This window comes from Panthera leo, chromosome E2, assembly GCF_018350215.1.
Source record: "Panthera leo isolate Ple1 chromosome E2, P.leo_Ple1_pat1.1, whole genome shotgun sequence".
Classification (NCBI taxonomy): Eukaryota; Metazoa; Chordata; class Mammalia; order Carnivora; family Felidae; genus Panthera; species Panthera leo.
In genome coordinates this window covers 42,550,371-42,572,122 of record NC_056693.1, presented here as the reverse complement: position 1 = coordinate 42,572,122, position 21,752 = coordinate 42,550,371, and the positions used below count along the sequence as shown (strand labels likewise).

Genomic DNA, 21,752 nt, shown 5'->3' with positions numbered 1-21,752 from the left:
CCGAAAGTCGGTAAGACTACATTTCCCAGAAAGGCTTGCACGGGGGCGGTGGCGGCTGGGATGCGATGGCGGAGTCGCTGCCCCAGGAGGTGAGAGGAGTCCGCCCTCAGACTTAGCTTGGGACAGGCTCCGCCCTCGGGGTCCCGGGCTGTGGGGAGGGGCTGTCAGACAGCTCGCCCGGCTCTGCCCGCCTGGCTGAAACGACCCGCCGGGGAGATCCCAGGATCTGCTGGCTATGGGTAACGGCCCCGCCTTTGGGCCACCCTATCACCTTAGCTTGGGGGAACCATTCTCTCCACCCCCATCGGCCCCACGATTTGGTTGCCTTGTCACCTCAACCAGGGCAGGGTCTCAGCCTACCCACCTCTCTAGAGATGGCCGCCCCTTCCCCCTCAGTTCTGGAAGATGTCCGTTTCATACAATCGTCCCCGAAGGGTAACCGGCCTTATCCTCGTTGGTCTCTTTGGGGTGATCACTTCATTCCCTTTGCCCCTCCCCCTGGCGGTGGGAAGCAGACTGCCCCCTTCAATCAATTCCAGGCACAGTCGCTGAATTACTTCACCGAAGACAGGCCTGCTCCCCACTCCCTAGGCCCCTAGTGATGGCTGCCCCTACCTCCTTCACCCCACGGGATGTTTGCGCCTTTTCCTTAGCCTGGAGCAAGAGCACTCTGTCGCCATTGGCCAGAGACAGATAACAGGTTTTGTTGCCAGTGGTCTCCTGGGATGGTCTCTCCATCCCTTTTGCCTTGAGAGTTGGCAGCCCCCTCCTGCTGTCCGTGAGAGGCAAGTCACCCTTTACTCATTGGCCCTGGAACGGTGCTCCTTCTCCTTAGCAAGAATAAGACAGCTCCCACTCCGCTGACTCCCCTGCCATGGCATCCTTTATCTCCTGGGCTCCAGAGGATGTTTGTTCCATCTCCATAGATCCTAGGAATGACCAGTTTTATCTCTAGTAGCCCCTTAGGATGGGGTTCATGGGATGGCCTCTTCATCCTTATCACTGCCTCTTCTTCCCTCTAGAAAAGCTACCCCCTTCTCAGTTCAAAGAATCATGCTCCCTCCCCTCAGAGAGGACAGGTGTACTGCCCTCTCCCTTTGCTTTTTGGGTTGGTTTTTGGGTTGGTTTGTTTTTTGGGTTGTCTTCTGAGCCCCAGAAGACAGGATGGCCACTGTCTTAACTTGGCTCAGATAGGCTTCCCTGCCTTCCCCTGGGATTGGGGGCTTAGTCAGTCCCAATCTCATCAGTGTTCTCTTCCCCATGCCTAGCCTTCCTGGCCTAGAAGGCTGTTCTCCCCAGTCCCCAGTACTTCTCTCAGGTAAAGTGATCCCTTCCCTTAGCAAACCTTTGGTGAAAATAGAGGTAGAGGGCTTTGGTGAAAATAGAGATATAGGACTGTCCATCTTTAGTTCAATCCAGTAAGTATTGGCTGAGTACCTTCTGGTGCTAGGAATCAAAGAAAGGAAGAAGAGATTAGAATGCACTGGTGAGGTCAAGGTTAAGGAAGGGCATTCCAGGAAAGAGACCCACATAGGCAAAAAGTAATAGGCATGCTATGTTTATAGGACAGTGGGGAGACTGAACTGGGGAAGCTCTGGGATTAGGGATCCAGTCAGGCATAGGGCCTGGCAGTGCTGACCCAAGAGTGGAGATTTTGTCCTCAGGGCATTAGGGTACCCTGCAGGTTTTCATCAGGGATATCCTAAGACTGAATGCTGGGGTTTTTTTTTAGGAAAGTTAACCTTGTTGCAGTGTGCAGAATGACTAGCAAGGATGAGCCTGGAGGCAGGTGGGAGATTGTAGAAGCGCCCCACGTCTGGGGTAATGAAGATCTGGGCTGCTGAGGTTCTAAAGTTTCAGTGGTAAAAATATTAGTAGCAGCAATCCAGCAACCATTTATGGAACATTTACTAGTTGTCAAGCACATTATATCTATTAAATATATGTACATGTACCCGTATATATGTATATGGTATGGAAACTGAAGCTGAGAGAGGTCAATTACCTTGCCTGAGGCCACATAAGTCACAGAGCTCAGAAGCAGTAGAGTGGGGATTTGAATGAGTCTAAGTTAGCCTGGCCTAAAGCTTGTGCTGTACACCTGTATCTGACAGCAAGGGACAGAAGAGCAGGAAGAGTTCAAAGTATCAGGATCTTCAGGTGAGATGCACTGTTGGCATTGAAGTTCAGATACTGGAAAGTTGGGAATAAGAGATGCTTTAGACTGAGAATATGAATTTTGGTTGAGATAAAGGTGATAGTAAAACATTTAGATGAAGGATCCTGTGGACAATTGGCAACACTGGACCAGCACATGAATGATGAGACAATAGGGGAATATTGAATTGTTGGTTGTTCCTGTAGAGGTAACTGTTGAAGCCATGCAACAAATTTATTATCCTCGGAAGTAAACCTCAGATTGAAAGACCCAGGTCTGAACCCTGGGTTCCACAGAAGAATCCAGAAACAGGGCAATTGGAGTGGTGAGTGGAACCCTGGAAAACACAGTGTCACAATAGTCCAGGAGAGAAGATTCCAGAAGAAAAGAATAGTTAATATTAGATCATTCCTGGCCTCACAGGCGACTCCATTCCCAGTCCCTTATAGGGCCTCCAGCCTCACAGAGCATGTGTGGAGTGACGGCCTGAGCACCTGGGCTGGGTCCTGCTGGGATCATAGCTTAACAGCCAGCTGAGAAAGCGAGTTGGCAGTGGAGAAGATGGGGAAAGAGGGAAGACCCAGAGCCTGACCTGTGATGGCAGGTGGATGGGGTGTGGCTTCTGAAGATCAGAGGAAGAGACCTGACTTGCTGTGTCTGAGGTCCTATGCCAGACCCTTTACTATGTTACTTGATGCTCACCATAACCCATTTAGATCTCACTACATTTGCCATTTTACAGATGAGAAAAACAAGACTCAGAGAGGTCAGGTGATAGATAAGCAATTGAACTAGGTTTATCTAGTCCCAGTGCCCAGGCTCTTTTTACCACACTGAGTGGGAAGTTTGCTTTTTATCAATCAGTACAAACCTGCATCCAGGCGGGGCTCAGGAATGGTTTGTTCACAGGAAAGATCCTTAGAGGCTAGAGAGGGGAAGTGAAGACCCCATGAAGCTTAGGATTAAAGATGAACTAGAAGCCAGTATTCCAGTCCCCTCAGACCTACTATTCTACCAGGTGGAGAAGGTTCCAAAGGCCCCCAGTTCTTACAGTTTCCAATGTCCTGTCTTTTTCCCTCAGATGCTCACATATATTCTGAGCTTCCTGACTCTGTCAGATCAGAAAGAGGCCTCCCTCGTGAGTCGGGCTTGGTACTGTGCAGCCCAGAATGCTCTTCGGGAGGTAAGGTGGCCACCCTCATCTGGCCCATTCTCAGTTGTCTGTCACTTCAGTTTGCTTGTGGCCCTGCTCATACATCATCCATCCATCCATCCATCCATCCATGCACACTTGTTCACACATATGTTACATTCATACATACTTGGCTCTGGGTACAGTGCTGGGACTTTACAGATGAATAAGACATAGTCCCCTGCCCAGAGGAGCTCATAGTCCAGTGAAGGAGAAAGACAAGTACGTTAGTGATCGTGATGTCGTGTGTTGGGTGCTATGACATTGGAATGAAGGGTGCAACAAGAACAGGAAGAAGGGCATCCAAAGGAGAGCAGCAGCATCAGGGAAAGTTTCCTCATGGAATAGGATAAGGGTGAAGGTTGGTCTTCCATACTGGTAACAGCACAGGTGAAGGCGCCAAGGTGTGAAATAGTTCTGGAAATGACCACACAAGTTCCATGTGACTAGAACTTAGATAGAAGTGGTGGGAGATGAAGCTAAAGAGAGGTCAGGCTGCAAACTGGCACTATTGCTGGGGTTCCATCCTGATTACCATCACGGAGCCTTTAAAGGAATGTTAAGGCAGGGGAGTGACAAGGTGTGATGTGTCTTAGATCTCTGCAGTGCAGAGTGGACTGGAGAGGGTGAGTCGGGGGGTGGGGAGACAGCCCAGCTCAGAAGTGCGTGCAGACATCTGTGACAGTTTGAAAGGCAAGCAGTGAAAGCTCCTTGTTTGTTTTAACTTTGACTTCTTTGAATATTCCTGAGGTTGAACAGTTTTCTCATTAGCTGACCATTTCTATTTTCTTCTCTTGTCTATTCATGTTCTTTATCCATTTAATCATTAGCATCGTAGTATTTTCCTTATCCATTTGTATGAACCTTTTATATATTAAAGAGATTAATCTTTTACATATTCATTGAAATATATTCCTAACATATTTGCCTTTGAATTTGATTTGTAGGTATGTGCTTATTTATGAGATACAGAGGTTAAATTTCTATGTTGTGGATCCTGAACATCTTTTGTTTTCTTGCTTTTTAAATTTGGAGACCCCTTGCCTCCTCAGTGATTTGATGTCCCTCATATTTCTCTCCTTTTTTTTATTAGACTCTATTTTTTAGAGAGGTTTTAGGTTCACAACACAATTTTTTCTTCTATTTTATGGTTTTAGTTTCTATAGTAATTTTTTTAATTGGCGAAATTTCTTTTGATTTATGCTGTCAGATAAGAAACTAAACTAATTAGTTTTCAAATAGCCCTCATACCATTTATATATAATCTTCCCCTTCCTTTCTGGGTTGGACTTCTCCTCTGTCACACATTAAATGTGTGTATACACAGAGGGTCTGTTGTCATGTAATCTATCCTGTATCATTGAGCTTAGTTAGTGTGTAAAGATAGTTGGACTTGTGGAAAATTGAAGTATGAGACATCTAGATGGTGAGATGCAGTTGGTTGTTGAATTTCTGAATGAGGAGTTCAAGAGAAGTGTCTCAGTAATAAATACAGAGTTGGGTATCATTACAGAATGGGTAGAGGTTGAAACATGGATCTAAGTAACTTGCCCCAGGGAGCACATGACGATCCATAGGAAGAGCAGGCCACAGAATCCCGAGGGGGAGTACACCAGTCTAAGGGCATGGTATGGAGGAGGCACCAGTGAGGCATAGAGGAGATTACAGTGAGAAGAGCGGGCAGAAGTCATAAGTGGAGAGCATTTACAGTGTTGAGTGGATGACTAACAGTGTCATATCCCGTGAAGAGTCGAGAAAATAAAGAGCAGATAGTGTCTGTGATGTCCAATGTCCAGAGAGGTCCCCAGTGACTTCAGCAACACTTGGCATCTGGAGGAAAAGCCAGGTGTGTGGAGGAATGAATGAGATAAGAAGGACAGTGTAGACAGTTGACCTCCTTTGCAAGAAATTTCCCCACGAAAGGAAGGAAATAAATGGGGCAATAATGAGAGGTTGAGGGGACTTGACAAAAGGATTTTCATTGGGAGAAATCTCAAATGTGTTCTTATGCTGCGGAGAGTAATAAAGGAGGGGTGAATGTGAATGAATGAAGAAGAGAGGTGAGAAATGGTCCGATGCCACCTGAGGTGATACAGGCCTGGTCTTCGATAGGGTGGGGAGGATGTCGCTTCTGCTCAGGAAGTGGCAGTGTGGAGCAGTTTGCTGAGGAAGCTCCTCTGAAGCTAGTGGCCTCTTTGCTGGGTGAATCTGGGGGCCACATTGTCATAGGAAAGTAAAAAGAGAGGTAGAGGCAGGGGCCTCAGCACAAAGGCTTGGAATCTTCCAGGGCAGAAGGAAGTGGGAGAGTTACCAGAGCTGCTCAGAGAGCCCTCACTCACTCAGATACTGATGCTGCCTGTCTGTGCCTAGCCCTATGCTGGGCCCTGGGGCTGCAGGGCTGGGGGAGGCACAGCACTTGTGAGTTGGTAGCAAGCACAAGCCAAAGGAGTGGGTAGGTAGTAGTAGTGCTGCATTTGGAGTCTTGTGTGGGACACAGGGGATCAGAGAAGATTCAGAAAAGACTTCATGGAGAAGGGCATGCCTGGGATGAGGCTAGAGAGGGGAATAAATATTTGCCAAATAGACAAATAGGAGTAGGTGAGAGGTGAGACAACCCTCACACCCATCACTACAACCAAACAGAAAAAGCAGCCAAGTGGAGGCATGGCACCATGAGGCACCAATAGAAGTGCCATTCCCAGAGCCAGGGCTGGGGGCGGGAGGGAGGGGGAGCGGGGGCAGGTGTGGGAAAGCTGGGCCCAAAGAAGTAGGCAGGGCTCCAGTGCTGGCAGAGAAGCTCAGCCTCCATCGCATGGAGTAGAGAACCTTCAAGGGGTCTGAAGAGCATGGTCAATTTGCCTTTTGTAAGGATCACCTGGTGACAGTACCAAGGCTAGAATGGAGCCAGAAAGACTGAGGGCCAGGACCTTCAAAAGGGGACAACTGCTGTAATGTATTTCTGAGAGACAATACAGGAACCTGATCTAGGGCACAAGCTATGAGGCAGGAACAGAGGGACATGCATGCTACAGTGTGTCAGAGAGATGAGATGGAAGGGACTTTGGTCACCATGAATGTAGAGTGTGAGAGAAGGGTCTAGAATGGCTCCCAGATCTCTGCCTTGGGTGACTTGGTAGAGGGCACTAAGAGTTAAGAAAAAGGGGCATCAGTGGGGGATAAGACAGTGAATTCAGACGTGGTCGTGTTACACCTGTGTATCTGGCGAGTTCCATCGGGTAACTAATTCCCAGGGTCCGCAGATAAAATCGTTGGACTGGGATGAAGTGCAGTCTGCCAGGGCGCACAGGGAGGACAGCAGAGAGTGTGTGCATGTACGTGTGTGTGTGTGTGGTGGGGTGGAACATACCATGAGGAACTCACTCTCTCTCTTCTTTGGTGACCCCAAAAGAGGCTGATGGGAAACAGGCTAGACAGTAGGAGGAGAGCCAAGCAGGCAGAGCCACAGAGCCCCCAGTGGGACATAGCATGGAGGAAACTGGCCATCCACAGCAGGTGGCATGGCAGAAAGGACACTTGTAGGAGGTCTGAGAGGAGCCCCCAGGTGTTGATGACCTTGCTGGATGGGAGGGGTAAGTGGGTGAGGCAAGGGGTAAAAAGGCGGCTAGCTCAGGTATAGGTGTGCCCACATGCTTCCAAGAGACCTGACGTCAGAGGAAAGGGGAGAAGCAGGAGTAATGAGGAGAGGGAGGCAGGATCAAGGGAGGCCTTTTTTGTGACTCTGGGGTATTTGTAAACTGAGGAAGGAGCAGTGGACTGCGGGTTACTATGGAAGAAGGTGGGGCAGGCCCAGTAGGCCCAGAGAAGGGGATTAGGAGCAAGAGAGGGAAGGAGATTAGGATGGGTCCTGACAACTGGTGAATATGAACAGGGCAAAGGGAGGGCCTTCCCACCTGATGGCTTTGGCTTCTCTCTGAAACACAACAGGTCATCTCTGGGAAGGTTGGAGTGAGGGGAGGGTGGTGCACTTGTGTCAGGGGCTGGAGAGAATGGTGGGCATGGAGAGAAACCTTGAGAGGGATGAGAAAAGAGCCAGAAGGTAGGGAGGAGGTGGCAGTGGGGGAGGCAAGAGGGGAGACTGTGGCTCCCACAGGCAGAATTCTGTACTCCCAGCATAGACCCAGAGGAGGCAGCGGTCTCATAGTCCCTGGCAGGGCTGGGGGCAAGAAGAATGGGCACGGCAGCATGGCAGGCAGGGCCACAGGACCCCAAGGGGAAGTAATCAGGGCAGAGGTTCTTTGAGTCCAGCAAATAAGGAGAGGGCAGGAGAAGAAAAGTGGGCAGTCAGGAAGGAATAGATTCGAATAGGATAAGGGAGTGAGGAGAAAGAGGCCAGGGCAGAGTTTGAGATCGTAGAATCCACCATCTCAGCACTGGGGCTCCTCCAGCTAACTGTGAGGCCTAGATGGGATGCTGACAAAGACCTGTTTGGTGGCTCTGCAAAACTCAGCCCCACCCGGGCTGGGAGCACTGGAGGGCCAGGCCACAGGTACATGGCATCTAGGGTTCTGCTGACATCCCACCACAACCATGTCCCAGAGAGCAATTTTCAGAATTCATTGTCAGGAACCATCTTCCAGGGCTCACTTGTGGGCAGGTTGATAAGGAAGCAGCGCCCCCTGCTAGTATGTGCTACCAAAGATACTGGTTCACCAAAGCATGACTGGGGTTCATGCCTCACCAGGCCAAGCTAGGATGCTGGATTGATGACTTGTTATTCTCCCTGACCTACCCCCACTTAATCCCAGTTTTTCTCAAATAAGAAGGTAGACAAAGGCCGTGCCCCCCTGCCCTCCCCCCAACACGGGATCTGCCCATTCCGGTGAGAGCCTGGTTGCCTGCCACTGGGTTGGTCTCTGTGAAGAACTCAGGACAGCTCAGCTTCTGCCCCCCACTGCCTTCTCTTGCTTGGGGTGTTTATAAAGGCCTCCCGGAGCCTCTGGAAATGACCCCCAAGGTCTAGCTCCTCTCTATACACCAAAGCCCCTGGGTGCCAGAGCATACACTTTCTTCTGGAGAACAGCATGCTGTTTGGGATCCCTATGCCAGCAGATGGGAGAGCCATTTCTCTATCAGATGGGTTTCCAATCTTGCCCACAAGCCTGCAGTTTCAGCTCAGGGCTTCATTAGGTACAATGAAGTCTTGGCCTCTCACAGTCAAGGGGTATGTGCCCCTTTTAGCAGATTTAGGGCATTTTCCAAATGACTTGGCATTTACTGTTAAGATGCCAGCATTGTGAAAAAAGGACATGGGGCTTAGTTGGCTCCTTTGTGGATGAGGCAGCTGGAACTAGAGCAGATATGCTTGCAGTCCTCCTTTGGACCTCTAGAAGCATCTTCCTAGGGCCTAGGAAGGGTACCTTCCTACACTGGGGCTAAAGACCAGAATCCAGGAGCCTGCTTCTTCTGTCTGTTGCTCTGCTCCCCACAAATGAAAAATATCACTAAAAGGCTGCTCCTGGGCACCTGCGCTTTGAGTCTAAGGCAGACCACCTGGGTGATGGCTTAGAGGCTGCCCCCACACCACCAAGAAAAACAGTGGGGAGCAAGGAGGCGGTCTTAAATCTCAACACACACACACACACACACACACACACACACACACACCTCTCCCAGTAGCTGCTAAGACCTGCTTTACATCAGGTCCTGTGCCTTTATTTGATGGGTTTTATTGCCACCAACCAACCCTGGACTTGGACTCTAGGCTGACTACCATTGCCCCCCCTCAGCTGTTCATCTACCTGTTCATAGGGAGGTTGTGGGAGAGGGAAGAACAGGAGAACATTCCTGGCTGCCAAGGCTCAGGAAGCAAGAGAAACAAGGACTACGGCGGGCCCCTGGGGGTGGGGGGGTGGGGGCACAGGATGGGAAGGTGGAGGTAGTACTGCCTCAGCAGCCAGCCCTGCTCTGCGCTTGGCAGCCACAGCATACTCTTCATCATCAGACTGCTTCCTCTGTCAGGCAGGGCTTTCAAATGGCTGGAGGTCTGCTTTACCATTCTTTTCTAGAACCTTTTCTCCCTGCTCTTTTCATCATTTTGTATCACCTTCCCCACCCAGTGGGATCTTCCCACTCTCCTTAAATCTTAGAGAGGAACGCAGGCCCTTGGGGTTCCCACTACTCCACTGTCTCCCAGTGTCCACGAGAGGGGGCTGTGGGAAGTGATCCTCTGGCCCACAATCCCTACATTCCTGGAATGGGATCTGGACAGGGAGCCCAGTTTGACCCCTGATTCCCGTGGAAGTAGTCAGGAGCCAGCCCCCATTTCTTCCCTTCCCTTCCTTTTAGGCTCCATGCCCAAAGTGGGGCTTGAACTCATGACCCTGAGATCCAGAGTCACATGCTCTGCCGATTGAGCCAGCCAGGTGCCCCAGGCCCCCATTTCTCACCACACACTCCTTCCCATGATGACAGCCATAGGTATCTGTTTCTCTCTGTGACAGAAGCCAGCCTAGTTTCTCTACCCGGGAATGAGTTTCATGTGTCTTCCTGGGAGAATCCTATAATAAGTGTCTTGTAGGAGTGTGTATTATGTGTCATTTCTACCTTTCTGACTTCCCTTTGATGATGTTCTGTGGGGTAGAAGTGGGAAACATCATTTGTTCTTGCAGTAACTTACAGGACAGGTTTTTTAGAGAGCTTGCTTTCTTGCATTGGGATCACGTTGATGGATTAAAGCAAGAGCTTTTGAGTACTGCTTGCCTGCACCCTGGGCATCCATCAAAGGTAGAAAAAACCTCCCCCATACCTGTTCCTCACAGACCTGTCCCAACTTCCCTTTGGCACAAAATCAGGGAAGTTTCTGTGAAAACTGGGACTCCCCAAATGTCTACGCAAGCCAGCCTGTTCTCCTGACTTAACCCTGAGCTCGCCTCTGAGCTCCACCCCACACCAGCCATGGACTCTCCACTCTCCCCTGTTCCTCCACAGCAGGGCCAGCCCCACTTTCTTGGCACCACAAGATTCATTCTCTTAGCTTCTGCCCACAGAAATAGGAGACTTCTCCTTCCTTACCTGGACAAAGAAGATGGACACTCCAGAGATGAACCCCAGGGATCTCAAGCACATCTTGAACTCTGGAGCCTGCAGGGCCCACACATGTTGGTGCACACACACACATATGCACACGTGTATGCACACATTTTTGCTTACACACAAAACCCATTTTTGCAAACATTCATGTGGCTGAGATACTGAAGCCACCAGGGGACCAAGGCCTCACTGCCTGCCCTAGACCTCTGGCACCCAGGCCACCCAGGGCGTGGTGGTGACAATTGCTTTGCTTCTTACTGCCTTCGGCTGTTCTGAGGGCTATTTATATGGTCTTGAGAAAGCGAAGGAGGCTGGTTGCTTAGCTAATGCTGAGCTCTGACTCTCTGGAGTAGGAGCTGAGTCTGTGGGTCTCAGGGCCACCTTCTGAAAGGCCCAAAGTTTGGGATCTATCATACTTCCTCCTTCTGCCTCCTGGGGGCTTCACTGGCTCTCCTCTAGGCCACCCCCAGCACCCTGTGCCCAGCATGCCAATGCCCCACCCCTCTGTAGGCATCCAGTCCCATCCATCACAAACCTTCCTGCCCTCCCCTCAAGTCATCCCCTTTGAGCCCCAGAGTGACTTGTCCCCTTCGACCACACATGACACCACACAGCACAGCGGTCTCCATTGTGACAGGGTCCTTCCCTGATCTCTGGCTTCAGAGACCTGATGGCCAACCCTCTCTGAAGCCAGAGGGCTAACCCCAGTCCTATTGCTGCCCCTTAGACCAATGTGCAGTACAACATCCCTGTGTCCTCTGCCTCCCTCCCGGCCATCAAGAGCCTGGGCCTCAGGGGCGTCACCTGCGTCAGCCTGACCAACCTGGATGACTCACCAGCTTCGCATGAGGTGCTGGAGTGTGTTGCCTACCACTTGGGCCCGCATCTGCAGAGCTTGTGCCTCAGTGGGGGCAGCCCCTCGGAGGCCGCCTTTGTGGCCCTGATCCTAGGCTGCCCAGCCCTGCGTATCCTTGACCTCAGTGGCTGCAACAGCCTCTTCACATCGGGCATGCTACTAGCTCAGCCCGAGACGGCACAGCGTGTCCAGCAGGTGTTGAGTGGCCTCTGTGAGCTCAACTTGGCTGGCCTGTGGGACCTGACCGACCTCAGCTTCAACCGGCTCAGCAGCTGTGCCCCCAGCTTGGAGCGCCTCTCCTTGGCCTACTGTCACCTCACCTTTGAATTAGGCCCAGCCTGGGGTTCCCTTGGCCCCCAAGACTCCTCCCCCTCCCAACTCTCCTTCCACAACCTGCTGCGGTTCGTGAAGGAAAGGGCTGGTAGGCTGCATGCCCTGGACCTGAGTGGCACTGGCTTGCTCCCTGAGGCCCTGCAGGCCCTGGGTCAGGTGGCCGGGCTGCAGCTGCAGGAACTGAGCCTGCATGGCTGCCAGGACCTCTCCACAGAGGCTGTGGCTGCCCTTTGCCGCCTGCAATCGGGCCTGATCTCCCTGGACCTCGGCGGCTGCTCAGGACTGGCTGACGGGGCACTCGTGGCCATAAGCCGGGGCCTGGGACACTTGCAGTGCCTCAGCCTGAGGAAGTTGCAGCGGCTGACAGACGCAGGATGTACGGCCCTGGGGGGCCTGCAGGAGCTGCAGAGCTTGGACCTGGCAGAGTGCTGCCTGGTGAGTGGGTGGGGCCTGGCTCAGGCCCTGGGTTCAGGGCACAGAGCTCCAGCCCCAGTGGCCTCACTCAGCCTGGCCTACTGCGCCTCACTCAAGGTGAGCACACCATCTCCTTCCTTCCTCTCCAGGGCTGTGGCTGGGGGAGTTGCACATGTGGCAGCAGGGAGGAACTGCCCAATGTTTATGTCCAAGGAACAGTAGTGAGAACAGAACTTAGGACACAAGGGGAAAGGAGCCTGGACAGACAGTGCTGCTGCCAGCACTCCCCCGCTCAGCCCCTACCGTGTGCCTGCATGGAGGGAGGTCCAGGACACCAGGCTGGCCCAGCCCACAAGGTGGCACACACCTCGTATGCAAAGTGCTCGGTGACCCGGGCAGTCTGGGTAGGGGTACTGAGTGCAGGTGTTCGTTCTGGAGGCAGGAAAGATGAAAGAAGGGGTCTGCAGGGAATGGGCACCGAGGTTACACAGGGAGGTTGCTCAGGCAGGGCCTGACAGAGGTAATATGATGTGTCACAGGGTCATTTCTTGGCTGCAGCCAGTTCATTAGGACTCAGCCCTGTCCCTCTGGGTGGCATCCCTAACTTGGCAATATCAGTCTCTCCCTCTTTAGTGAATCATTCCTTCAAACTGTCAATGTACCCAGGGCATTCCAACCTGAACACCGTCTCCTTTCCCCCACAAGTGCTTCTCTTGCCCTGCCCCACTCTGTCTTCCTGTTACCGCCATGTGTCTCTTTATCAGCTCTCCCACTTATCTCTGCATCTCTTTACAAACCAGCTTCCTCTACTCTGCCCTTAGCTCCTGCTTCTGGCAGGTGGCAGCCCTACCCCCACAGTGACCTCAGAGTTCTGCTTCACATTCTAGAGGGAGCATACCTGACTGGCTCAGCTAGGGTCAGATGTCCAATGAGAGTCCAATAAGCTGTGGTCAGAGGGCTGCCTCAGCCCACACCTTCAGGAGGGGCCTGGAGTACAGGCAGGGCAGATACTTTAGAAACTTCCACCTGCATCCTTGGTGCCCCAGACAATCTAGGCCTTTGTCCTCCAGCAAACTCCTCCTGGTGTCCCTACCTTTCACCAACACAGGGACATTGTTGCTTCCCTCTATGGACCCACTGGTAGCTCTCTGTTGCCTGTGGGGCTGGAATCTTGAGTAGAACCTGCATAGGGACCCTTGCGGAAGTCACCTGCTCATTGCTCTCTCCCTTCTCCACTTCCCTCCTAGGATGCCTCAGTGCTCTCCCTGATCTCAGTGCTGAGCCCAAGCCTCAGGGTGCTAGACTTATCTTCCTGTGTGGCCCTCACCAACAGGACCCTGCAGGCCATCTGTGCCTACCTAACCCACCTCTCAGTCCTGCGCCTGGCCTGGTGCAAGGAGCTCCGAGACTGGGGACTTCTGGGGCTGGGGGAACCAAGTGAAGAGCCTACACAGGAGCCCCAGGTGCAGGTCATGGAAGGCAGGGGCGGTCCCTGGATTCAGCTACCCACCCCCACCCCCTGCCCCTCCTGAATGTCTCTCTAGGACCATTTGAGGGCCAAACTCAGGAGGAACCTGAGAAGCAGGAGCCTCTTCCCACAGCTACATCAAGAGTTGGAGCATCAGGCCTCAGGCCCCAAGGAGCCTCCCCAGCCACAGGGCCCTTCCCTACTCATGCTGCGGGCCTTGCAGGAGTTGGACCTCACAGCCTGCAGCAAGCTAACTGATGCCAGTTTGGCCAAGGTGTGGGATTGGGACTGGAGGTGTGGATAGGCTGATGATCCCGGCACTAGAGCCAGGCCCAGGCCAACCCACTCTTTGCTTGGAAGAAGTTCCATTCTCTTTGGCTTCTGCTACCTCTGGCTGGGGGTGGGGGAACCTGGAAGAGCCCTGGGCTCCAGTGCCCTATCATACCCTCCCACTCCTCACCCCCATCCTTGCAGGTGCTCCGGTTCCCCCAGCTGAGGCAACTGTCACTGAGCCTGTTGCCAGCACTCACAGACAAGGGTTTGGTGGCTGTGGCCAAGGGCTGCCCCAGCCTGGAGGACTTGGTGCTGAGTCACTGCAGCCTCCTCAGCGATGAGGGCTGGGCCCAGGCAGCCAGCTCCTGGCCGAGGCTGCGGCACCTCAACCTATCCAGCTGCAGTCAGCTCACAGAGCAGTGAGTTGTCTGATGATACCACAAGTCAGTACAGGGGCTGGGCTGGGTCCCCATGCCAGGTCAGGCACTCACTGGAGGCCTCCCCACAGAACTCTGGATACCATTGGGCAGGCGTGCAAGCAGCTCCGGATGTTAGATGTGTCCATGTGCCCTGGTATCAGCATGGCTGCCATCAGGCACTTCCAAGCCCAACTGCCCCAGGTGGCCTGCATCCAGTCCCGCTTCGTGGGAGGGGCTGACCTGACCTTGACGCTCTAGGGCCAGGTCAGTAACCAACCCTTTGGCTCAGCCTCCATTGCCCTGAGTCCCCAGCCCTGGCCTCTTGACCTGGAGTTTGACCGAGTGCCTCCTACCCTCCTCTGCCGCATACCCCAAGCTACAAACTCCTTTTCTAGGACTGGGGATAGAACTAATCCAGGGCATCACAAGGGGTTTCCTGCTCCAGTCTGCCCTACAGCCCAGCAAGCGCCTCTTCCAGCTATAGGCTGCTGCCACAGGCCCATAGAAATGCCAGCTCCTGCTCTCCTGACCAGGCCTAGGTCCGGAGGCCAGGCCCACAGGTGGGATGCATCTGATGTTGGGGAGGAGCCGACCTTGTGCTGCTTGCCCTGCCCACTTCTCACACCTAAGACCTGTGCCTCACCTTGTTCCCTATAAGGAGCTCTCCCAGCCCTTACCAGCACGGAGTTTTAGCAGCCAAGCCACAGACTTTGTTGTAAACTCAAACAAGATTAAAAATTCCAGATCTTACCTCCTTGTCTGAAGTTCTCAGGCTAAAGGGCTCCCTCCTCTCCCTACCTCAGTTGAAGCAGCCCAGCCTAGCCCAGGGACAACGTAGACAAAACACCAGAGGCACATAGACAATTTCTTCCTTACACCTGACCCAAAGCACCACAGGCACCACCAGCAAGTCCTAACTTCTTCCCCAACATGGTTGGAGACTAGAAGCTTTGAGGCCTCCCCCAGCATGAGCCTCCAAGCATGTCTTGCAGGAAAGGCACATCCCAGACAGACCCGAGGAGCGCAATGATTAAGGATGCAGTGGTCTTCAGAAAGAAAAAAAGAGGACAGGATCTCTGACTTGGAGGGGTCATTAGAGGGCATCTAGTCCAACCTCCTAAACAGTGCCAGTGACTTCTCAACAGCAGCTCTGAGAAGCCACTTGACCTTTCATGTGTCCACCCACACTTTGTCCATCTATCCATCAGTTCTAGGAACAGCTAGCATGGCTGCCTGAGTGCCTGCAGCACTGTACTTTATGTGGGGATTCAGAGGTGCCAAAGCTTTCCCAGCACCCCGGTCATTTGGGGAGGCAAATTAGCCAACAGACAGGGACAGTCCAGTGTGCACGGCATGAATAGAGAAGCACCTGGAACTGGGAGCCCAGGGGAGCAATGAACATACCCTGGGAGATCAAGGAAAGACTCAAGGCAGTGAAAAGTGAGCAGAAGGGAAGGAAGAGGGCAATCAGAAAGGACCAGGGAAATGCACAGTGCAGGCCAGAGCTGGCACTGGGGAGGAAAGGGCGGGTCTCACAGGATGCAGGGAGGATGCCAGCTTGGATCAAGCACAGAGAACTCTGCAAGCCACAGGCCTTTTATTAGATGGCATAAACCACGTGTCTGCAACCCATCTTAGCTCAACTCTGCTCAGTTGGGAAACTGTGACCATCATCCCGTGGACAACAGGGAGGCACTGAAAAATACAGGTTGGGGGTAGCGTGCATGTGAGTGTATAATCAGATCTTCATGTTTGAGAAAGACCTGGGGTATTGAGGACCAGAGGAGCAAGGCAGGAAGTCAGGAGATTCTTGCCAAGATGTTGGTGGCCTGGACCAAGGAGTGGAGACATTGGGGAGGAGGAACTGATGCTATTAGAAGGCTTAACTGCATCTGGGATCCTGACCTCAATTTCCATTTTGAACTCAATAGCAAGTTGAACTATTCCAACTGTGGTGGGAAGTCTCTGAATGTAGGAGTGGGCATGTTGGGCCCTGGAGGCCTGAGTCAGAAACAGGTGCTCTCCCAGCACATTCTCCAAAGAGATGCCATTTCATCAGTTTTCAAGGTAACATGTTGATGGTCAATACCGTTAAAAAGGTACTGAGATGGTGTTGAGAAATAGCGGTAGTGAGAGGCACGGAGAAGGTCAGAGTGGTGGCAGCTTTCAGCCTGCCCTGTGGGTTGGTGTGCTAGCCTCTGAGATTGACCTCCAGCTGGGCCCAATACTCCTCGCCACTTTCTGTCCCCAGTGGTCTTGCCTGTCCGTGGCCACCACCACACCCTGCTGCTGCAGTGGATTTGACTCAGAATGCAAGGCTTGCACTGAATTCCCTCATCAGAATCAACACATCCTTCCACCACCAGGGGACAGGTTTGGAATCTTGAGTTTGCCCTTCAGCACAAAGCAGACCCAGCTTCACATCTATTCCTTCATGCCTCTCACCAGAGGGCCTCGAAAAGGACAAAGAGCAGGGCCAACCAGAGCTGAGGACTGAGTTCAAACTGTTAGGAGCCTTTTAGAAACATGGCTTTCAGACTAGGCCCCTGTTCATGTTGCCCAGGAAGGTATCCACTTAGGACAACACCTTCTGCCTTGCCACAGGTCCCTCAACTGACCCTCCAGACCATAGGCCATCCCTCTCTGCAGGCCCAGCACTCAGGAAGGCTGAGGACTCATCTTGTGGAAGGACAATAGGTCCAGCTTGTCTCCAGCCTCCTGCAGAATACCCTCAGCTACGGCTCCCCAGGTTTGTGGCCCCAAGCAGTGACCTTGACCCGATGCCCCATCTCATTTGCCAGCTAAGCTTGAAGGCAGGCTTGGCCCACAGGTTCAGAACTGGCTCGACACATACATAAGAGCCAAGCAGACTTTATTTCTGCTGCAGCCTCTGTTTGTCCGGATGTCTGGGCTTTTCCACCCTCCACCCTTCATGGTTGCCGCAGTGCCAGCAGCTGTGGCCCACGGCCAACCTCACTGTCAAGGTTCGGGGATGCTGCAGTCATAGCAGAAGTTGAAATTGGTGGGGGGCGGGGGGATGGGAGGTGGCTGCTCAGGAATGGGCACATTCTCCAGCTCCAACAACCGCAGCTTGGTCTCCATCGTCAACAGCTGTTCCAGGTCCAGCCGAGTCTGCTCACTACCCATGGGACTTCCCAGCAGGGCGCTCAGCCCATCTGTCCACAGGTGGAACTGGGGACAGGGCCAGCTCCGTGAGGGCCTGCCCATCTCTTCCCCGGTCCATCTGCCCAACTCAGCTCAGCCTGGCCCAGACACTTACCTCCCGTTTGGATGGGGCGATGAAGTTGAGGTATGCCTCCTCCTCCCCATGGTCATAGCTGACTGAGAAGGCTAACTCATAGAGATCCTGGGGAAGCCAGGGAGCTGAGAGCACTGAGCAGGGAACAGGGCAGGGCAGATGTGGGTGGGAAGGAGCCCCTGTCTTCCACTACACTCACCTTGTTCTGCTTCCCTGAGCCTTTCTCCCGGACGTGGGGGCAGTCTTTGCCTGTTAGCAGTGCCTTGATATCAGCCACAGGGACTGCAGGAAGAAGGCTAGGCTGATCACTGGGACCCAGGTGGTCCTGCGACATGGTCTGGGGAGAGCAGGTGGCTGATCCTGACCCTTGCCCCATTCTTACGCTGCTCAGGTAGGCTCTCAGGGGTGGGTGGGCTGGAACCCTCCTCCACGTCCCCATACTGCAGCACCTTGTGGTTAGGGGACAGGCAGCAGAACCACAACTTGTCTGTGGGTAGAAAGGGAAGATGGAAGGAGTGACAAGAGGGGCCCTGACCCCAACCCAGCCACCCAGCCACCCAGCCACCCAGCCACTCTCTGCCCACCCTCCCCTCAACCACCCTGGCGTCGCCGGCTGCTGATCTTGCGGAAGAGTGTCCCCTCACAGAGGCGGAGCAAACGCTGCTGGCGGATCAGGCCCATGAGTTCCGGCTTCAGCTTCTCCCGCAGCTCCCTGGTGGGGCAGGGGTGGGGAGGCCGTGCTTGGTGACTGGGACTGGGGCAAGGCCCATGGGCACTAAGGAAGGTGGAGCCAGGACGGGGATCCACTCCCATCTACTCACAGTATGGGAGGGGCCAGTGTGCCCTCCTGATGCAGCCGCTCTGTCTGTCTCAGCCGCAGGACCTCCCCGTAGGGGAGCGCGTTCACCTTGGTTCGGAAAAGCTCCAGGGAGCTGGGCTTCAAGGCCAGCGTGCGGGCCAGCTGCTCCCGCACCACTTGCATGACCTGGAGTCACCAATTCAGCTCAGTACTATGCTCTGGACCCCTACTCAGAAGAGCCCCTGCCCTGGCTCAGGTCTCCTAGCTTCCACCCCACCCACCTTGTCAAAGTCCTCCTGGGTGGCCCGCATCTCCTTCCAGGTCTTATTAAGCAGCTGGATGCTCACACAGAAGAGCTCATGGAAACTCTGGTCTTGGCTGAAGAACATGGGTGAAAAATCCTGGGCTGTTTCGGAGCCTGGAGCAGGGGGGCAGGAGGGGCTCAGGGAGAAAGTGTGTGCAGCCCCTGGCCCTCTCTGCCCTTCCGTCCCCCGTTCCTGGACACGCTGTGCCCAGTCCACTCACAGGGCTCCCCAATGCGGAGCAGCTCACACAGCAGCACAGTCAGCTGGATGCTGCTCCGGGCAAAGGGGCACTCATGCTTGTCCTCACGGCTGCTGTTCTCCAACACAAACTGGGGTGGTGGAAACAGAGAATGGGATAGAAGTCGCAGCTAAGGCAATACAGACTCTGCTTAGGTGGCATCCTACTGTATCCCTTCCACCATATCACTGACCCGGCTGTAAGCACTAGGTGCATGTCTGGAGAAGTAAAGCATGTTGTCCAGGGCCAACAGGCCAGGGGGCACTCGCTCTAGATCCTGTGCAGGGTTGCTGTTCTGGGGAAAGAGGGACAGGTAGCTCAGTAAGGACTCCAGGCCTCTGGAACAAAGCAGCCCTGGTTGAGGCAGGGGTGGGGAGCTAGGGAGGGGTTGCTCACGGAGAAGCCCAGTTTTCGAAACTCGCGGGCACAGAGGGAACGGCGACGGTCAGCACTCAGCCCGGTGCCCAAAGACTCCCCTTCAGGATCAAAGGCAGCCTGGCGCAGGGCCTGCAGCTGCTCCCGCTGTTCCTGGGGTCATTGTTGTGGAGTAAGGGAGTATCAGGATCATAGATTCAAGGCCATTCTCTAGCTGGCCCCAGCCTTGTGCACTCCAAAAGCACCCACCTGGCTGTAGGGGTCCAGTGGTGTCCGCATACGTGGCTCCAACAGCCCCAACATAAGGGCCTGCAGTACGTACAAATGATGAGCCATCTCATCGCCCAGTGGTGCTGCACTGTGGATGATGTTCTGCAGAACAGCCAGCCCACGGGTGTGAGTGTCAGCTTACTGGGAGAGGGAAAGTGGGGAGGGGTCTGCCTAGCCCAGTCCTTCCTACCTTATAGATGAACTGGCGAAGGTTTCTCTGCCACAGGTAGTCAAGCATGTGCTGAGTTGGGTGGGAAAGGGACTTAGATGATTTAGCCCCACCATGAGCACCCACCCTGCAGTCCCAGGACAGAGCACAGTACCCACCAGCTCCTGCCCCCACAGCCAGCCACCAGATGGGACACTCACCTTGCGTTCAGTAGAGCTGGCCCCCTGCAGCAAGGCTGTCAGCAAGGCCATAGCCTTGGTTTGTAGCTGCTGGTTCATCCTGGGGCAAGAAAAGGAGGGCTCAGCTGGCTATCCAGGGTCTCGGTCCACACCCCTCATCTGTATTCCATCCCCACCCCCAGACACTTACACCTGTAGGTGTACCAACAGCCTATCCAGTGGCACCTCACTTTTGACCAGCTGGCCCAGGGCAGGGCTGCTCAAAGTCACACTCTCCAACAGCCTGAGAGCCAGGGGCTGCACAGATGCATCCATCAAGTTCATGTTCACATAGCATACCACCTGTAACAGGGGAAGGGGAATGTTAGCATTTCACCACCATGGAAGGCCATATCCTGACCCCACCCCTGCTGCCCCTAGAAGAGGCAACCCACCTTCCTAACAAAAGGGATGCTGAGCGTCTCCCAAGACACCATGCCATGTTCCATGAGCTCCAAGAAGGCCCTCAGTGCAAGGGCCAGCAATTCCCCTAAGCTGGGGGGACATATGGGGCTGAGCAGGACCAGACCAGGACCCCCAGCCCCACCATGTCCACCACCCACCACAGTCCTGTGCTCACTCATCTCCATCCTCAATGATGGTGCCTAGTCTCTGAAGCCCATCACGGCTGATGACCTCCTGGGCAAAGGTCATGTCTGGGGCCAGCAAGACGAGGTGCTGCAGAGTTTCCCGGCGCCTTTCACGGCTCCCACACTGCAGCCCACCCAACAGTCGCTCAGCCTCAAGGTCCTGGCAGGGGTGGGAGAGGTGAGGAGGTTGGGTAGAAGAACTGAGGTGTGGGGACTCAGATGTCCACTAGGTGGGGCACTGCGGAGTTGGAGTCCCGGCCTCCAGATCTGGGGCAGAGAGGAAGGTGGGCAGGAAGGAGGCATAGAAGAAGAGCAGGAAAAGAGGGTGGGATCAGTAAGGGCATTACTGGGGCAGTGCTGAGGCACAGGATGCTGCCATTCTTGATCTCTGTACGGTTCTGGAGAAGATGGAAAGAAAGAGAAGTCAAAAAGGGCTCTGAGAACTGGTCAATTGGGGTTCTCGGTGAGGGAGGGTTTGGGAGTCAGGAAAAGATCACATTCCAGACAGTGGGATGAGTCTGAGTAATCAAGACCAGGTGTGCTTGCAGGAGGTGGGGATGTCACACAGTGGAATATGGGCCTGGCGGGGAGTGGAAGACTCACGTTCTCAGTGATGTATTTCCTATGTCCATCAGCAAACTGCAGGGCATAGCGTTCAGAGTGAACCAAGCTCCACCTGCGGGCAGCAGAGACTCAGTGAGGCAGGTAGGGGGCGCCCCTCCCTTCTGCCCTCCCATCTCCCAATCCCCTCCCCCGCCTGGCTAGCCTGCACTTACGCGTCGCACACCTCCTTCAGCACAGCAGCCAGAGGCTTTGCCTGCAAATGAAGAGGTCACTTATGGGGCAGGTGTGGGGAGGAGTTGGGAAGGAACCTGGGAGTTCCGAGGGGAAGGGGGGCGGCCCAGAGGTGAGTGGTGGGGTGAATGGAGGCCAGACAGGCCTAGTGACCTGGTCCAGCCGGATGAGTTGCGGGATGGCGTCACGCATCTGGACCGCGATCTTCACCACGTTCCTCGGGGGCGCCATGGTCCAGCTGGGCGGGGACGCCTGTAGTTTCCAGACCGTCCAACCTCCGGCCGAGGGCGTGCCTGGTCTGGTGCCTCCGAGAACGAGGGCGTCTCCCTGTCCAAGGCCTGGACCCCGTGGCCCGCACTCAACGGTCAGGCTCGCTCCAGGACAAGCGCCGCGGCCTTCCCAAGGGAGCCAGACTAGTTCCGGGTTGGAGTCCCGGGGGTAGGCGCCTGCCCCGCCCCAAGAGGCGGCCCCGCCCCGCCCCAAGGTGCGGCAGGTGGGGGCGGGGAGGATGGGTTGCCAGAGCAGCCACACCTCCCTTTCCGGCAAGGTGACCCACCCGGTCCCACCACCT

The 21,752-nt window shown here is 54.2% G+C and overlaps 2 protein-coding genes across 6 annotated transcripts; one reads left to right on the top strand and one right to left on the bottom strand.

The window, feature by feature from the left end:
* Nucleotides 1–14: 14 nt before the first annotated feature.
* LRRC29 (leucine rich repeat containing 29) lies at nt 15–14,913 on the top strand. 2 transcript variants are annotated; one of them, XM_042918337.1, is made up of 7 exons: nt 15–89; nt 3,240–3,341; nt 11,128–12,120; nt 13,251–13,466; nt 13,605–13,745; nt 13,946–14,163; nt 14,253–14,913. In XM_042918337.1, the coding sequence occupies exons 1-7, from the start codon at nt 66–68 to the stop codon at nt 14,419–14,421; spliced, it is 1,863 nt and encodes a 620-aa protein (XP_042774271.1). In that variant the 5' UTR covers nt 15–65; the 3' UTR covers nt 14,422–14,913. The 2 variants fall into 2 exon arrangements, with proteins under 2 accessions (XP_042774271.1, XP_042774270.1); XM_042918336.1 differs by lacking the exon at nt 15–89 and adding an exon at nt 2,521–2,820 and having other exon boundaries at nt 13,548–13,745.
* Nucleotides 14,914–17,018: 2,105 nt separating this feature from the next.
* Nucleotides 17,019–21,649, bottom strand: ELMO3 (engulfment and cell motility 3). Of its 4 annotated transcripts, XM_042918329.1 has the most exons (20): nt 21,335–21,644; nt 21,163–21,203; nt 20,990–21,062; nt 20,734–20,784; nt 20,377–20,546; nt 20,192–20,291; nt 19,948–20,099; nt 19,779–19,857; nt 19,600–19,650; nt 19,389–19,511; nt 19,161–19,292; nt 18,958–19,059; nt 18,747–18,855; nt 18,503–18,639; nt 18,244–18,407; nt 18,022–18,134; nt 17,805–17,909; nt 17,622–17,704; nt 17,444–17,530; nt 17,019–17,355 (listed from the first exon to the last, which is right to left on the bottom strand). In XM_042918329.1, the coding sequence occupies exons 1-20, from the start codon at nt 21,410–21,412 to the stop codon at nt 17,143–17,145; spliced, it is 2,163 nt and encodes a 720-aa protein (XP_042774263.1). In that variant the 5' UTR covers nt 21,413–21,644; the 3' UTR covers nt 17,019–17,142. The 4 variants fall into 4 exon arrangements, with proteins under 4 accessions (XP_042774263.1, XP_042774265.1, XP_042774264.1 ...); XM_042918331.1 differs by lacking the exon at nt 17,444–17,530 and having other exon boundaries at nt 21,335–21,649; XM_042918330.1 differs by lacking the exon at nt 20,734–20,784.
* Between the last annotated feature and the right edge of the window lie 103 nt (nt 21,650–21,752).

Bases quoted from the DNA above. Each gene is read 5' to 3' on its own strand.
- ELMO3 (XM_042918329.1), bottom strand. From the start codon at position 21,412: ATGGCGCCCCCGAGGAACGTGGTGAAGATCGCGGTCCAGATGCGTGAC. The intron at 20,785-20,989 runs GTGAGTCTTCCA...CATCTTCTCCAG, and splicing joins GGAAATACATCACTGAGAAC to AACCGTACAGAGATCAAGAA. The intron at 18,856-18,957 runs GTCAGTGATATG...CCACCACCCCAG, and splicing joins CACCTAGTGCTTACAGCCGG to TTTGTGTTGGAGAACAGCAG.
- LRRC29 (XM_042918336.1), top strand. From the start codon at position 3,240: ATGCTCACATATATTCTGAGCTTCCTGACTCTGTCAGATCAGAAAGAG. The intron at 12,121-13,250 runs GTGAGCACACCA...CTTCCCTCCTAG, and splicing joins CCTACTGCGCCTCACTCAAG to GATGCCTCAGTGCTCTCCCT. The intron at 14,164-14,252 runs GTGAGTTGTCTG...GCCTCCCCACAG, and splicing joins TGCAGTCAGCTCACAGAGCA to AACTCTGGATACCATTGGGC.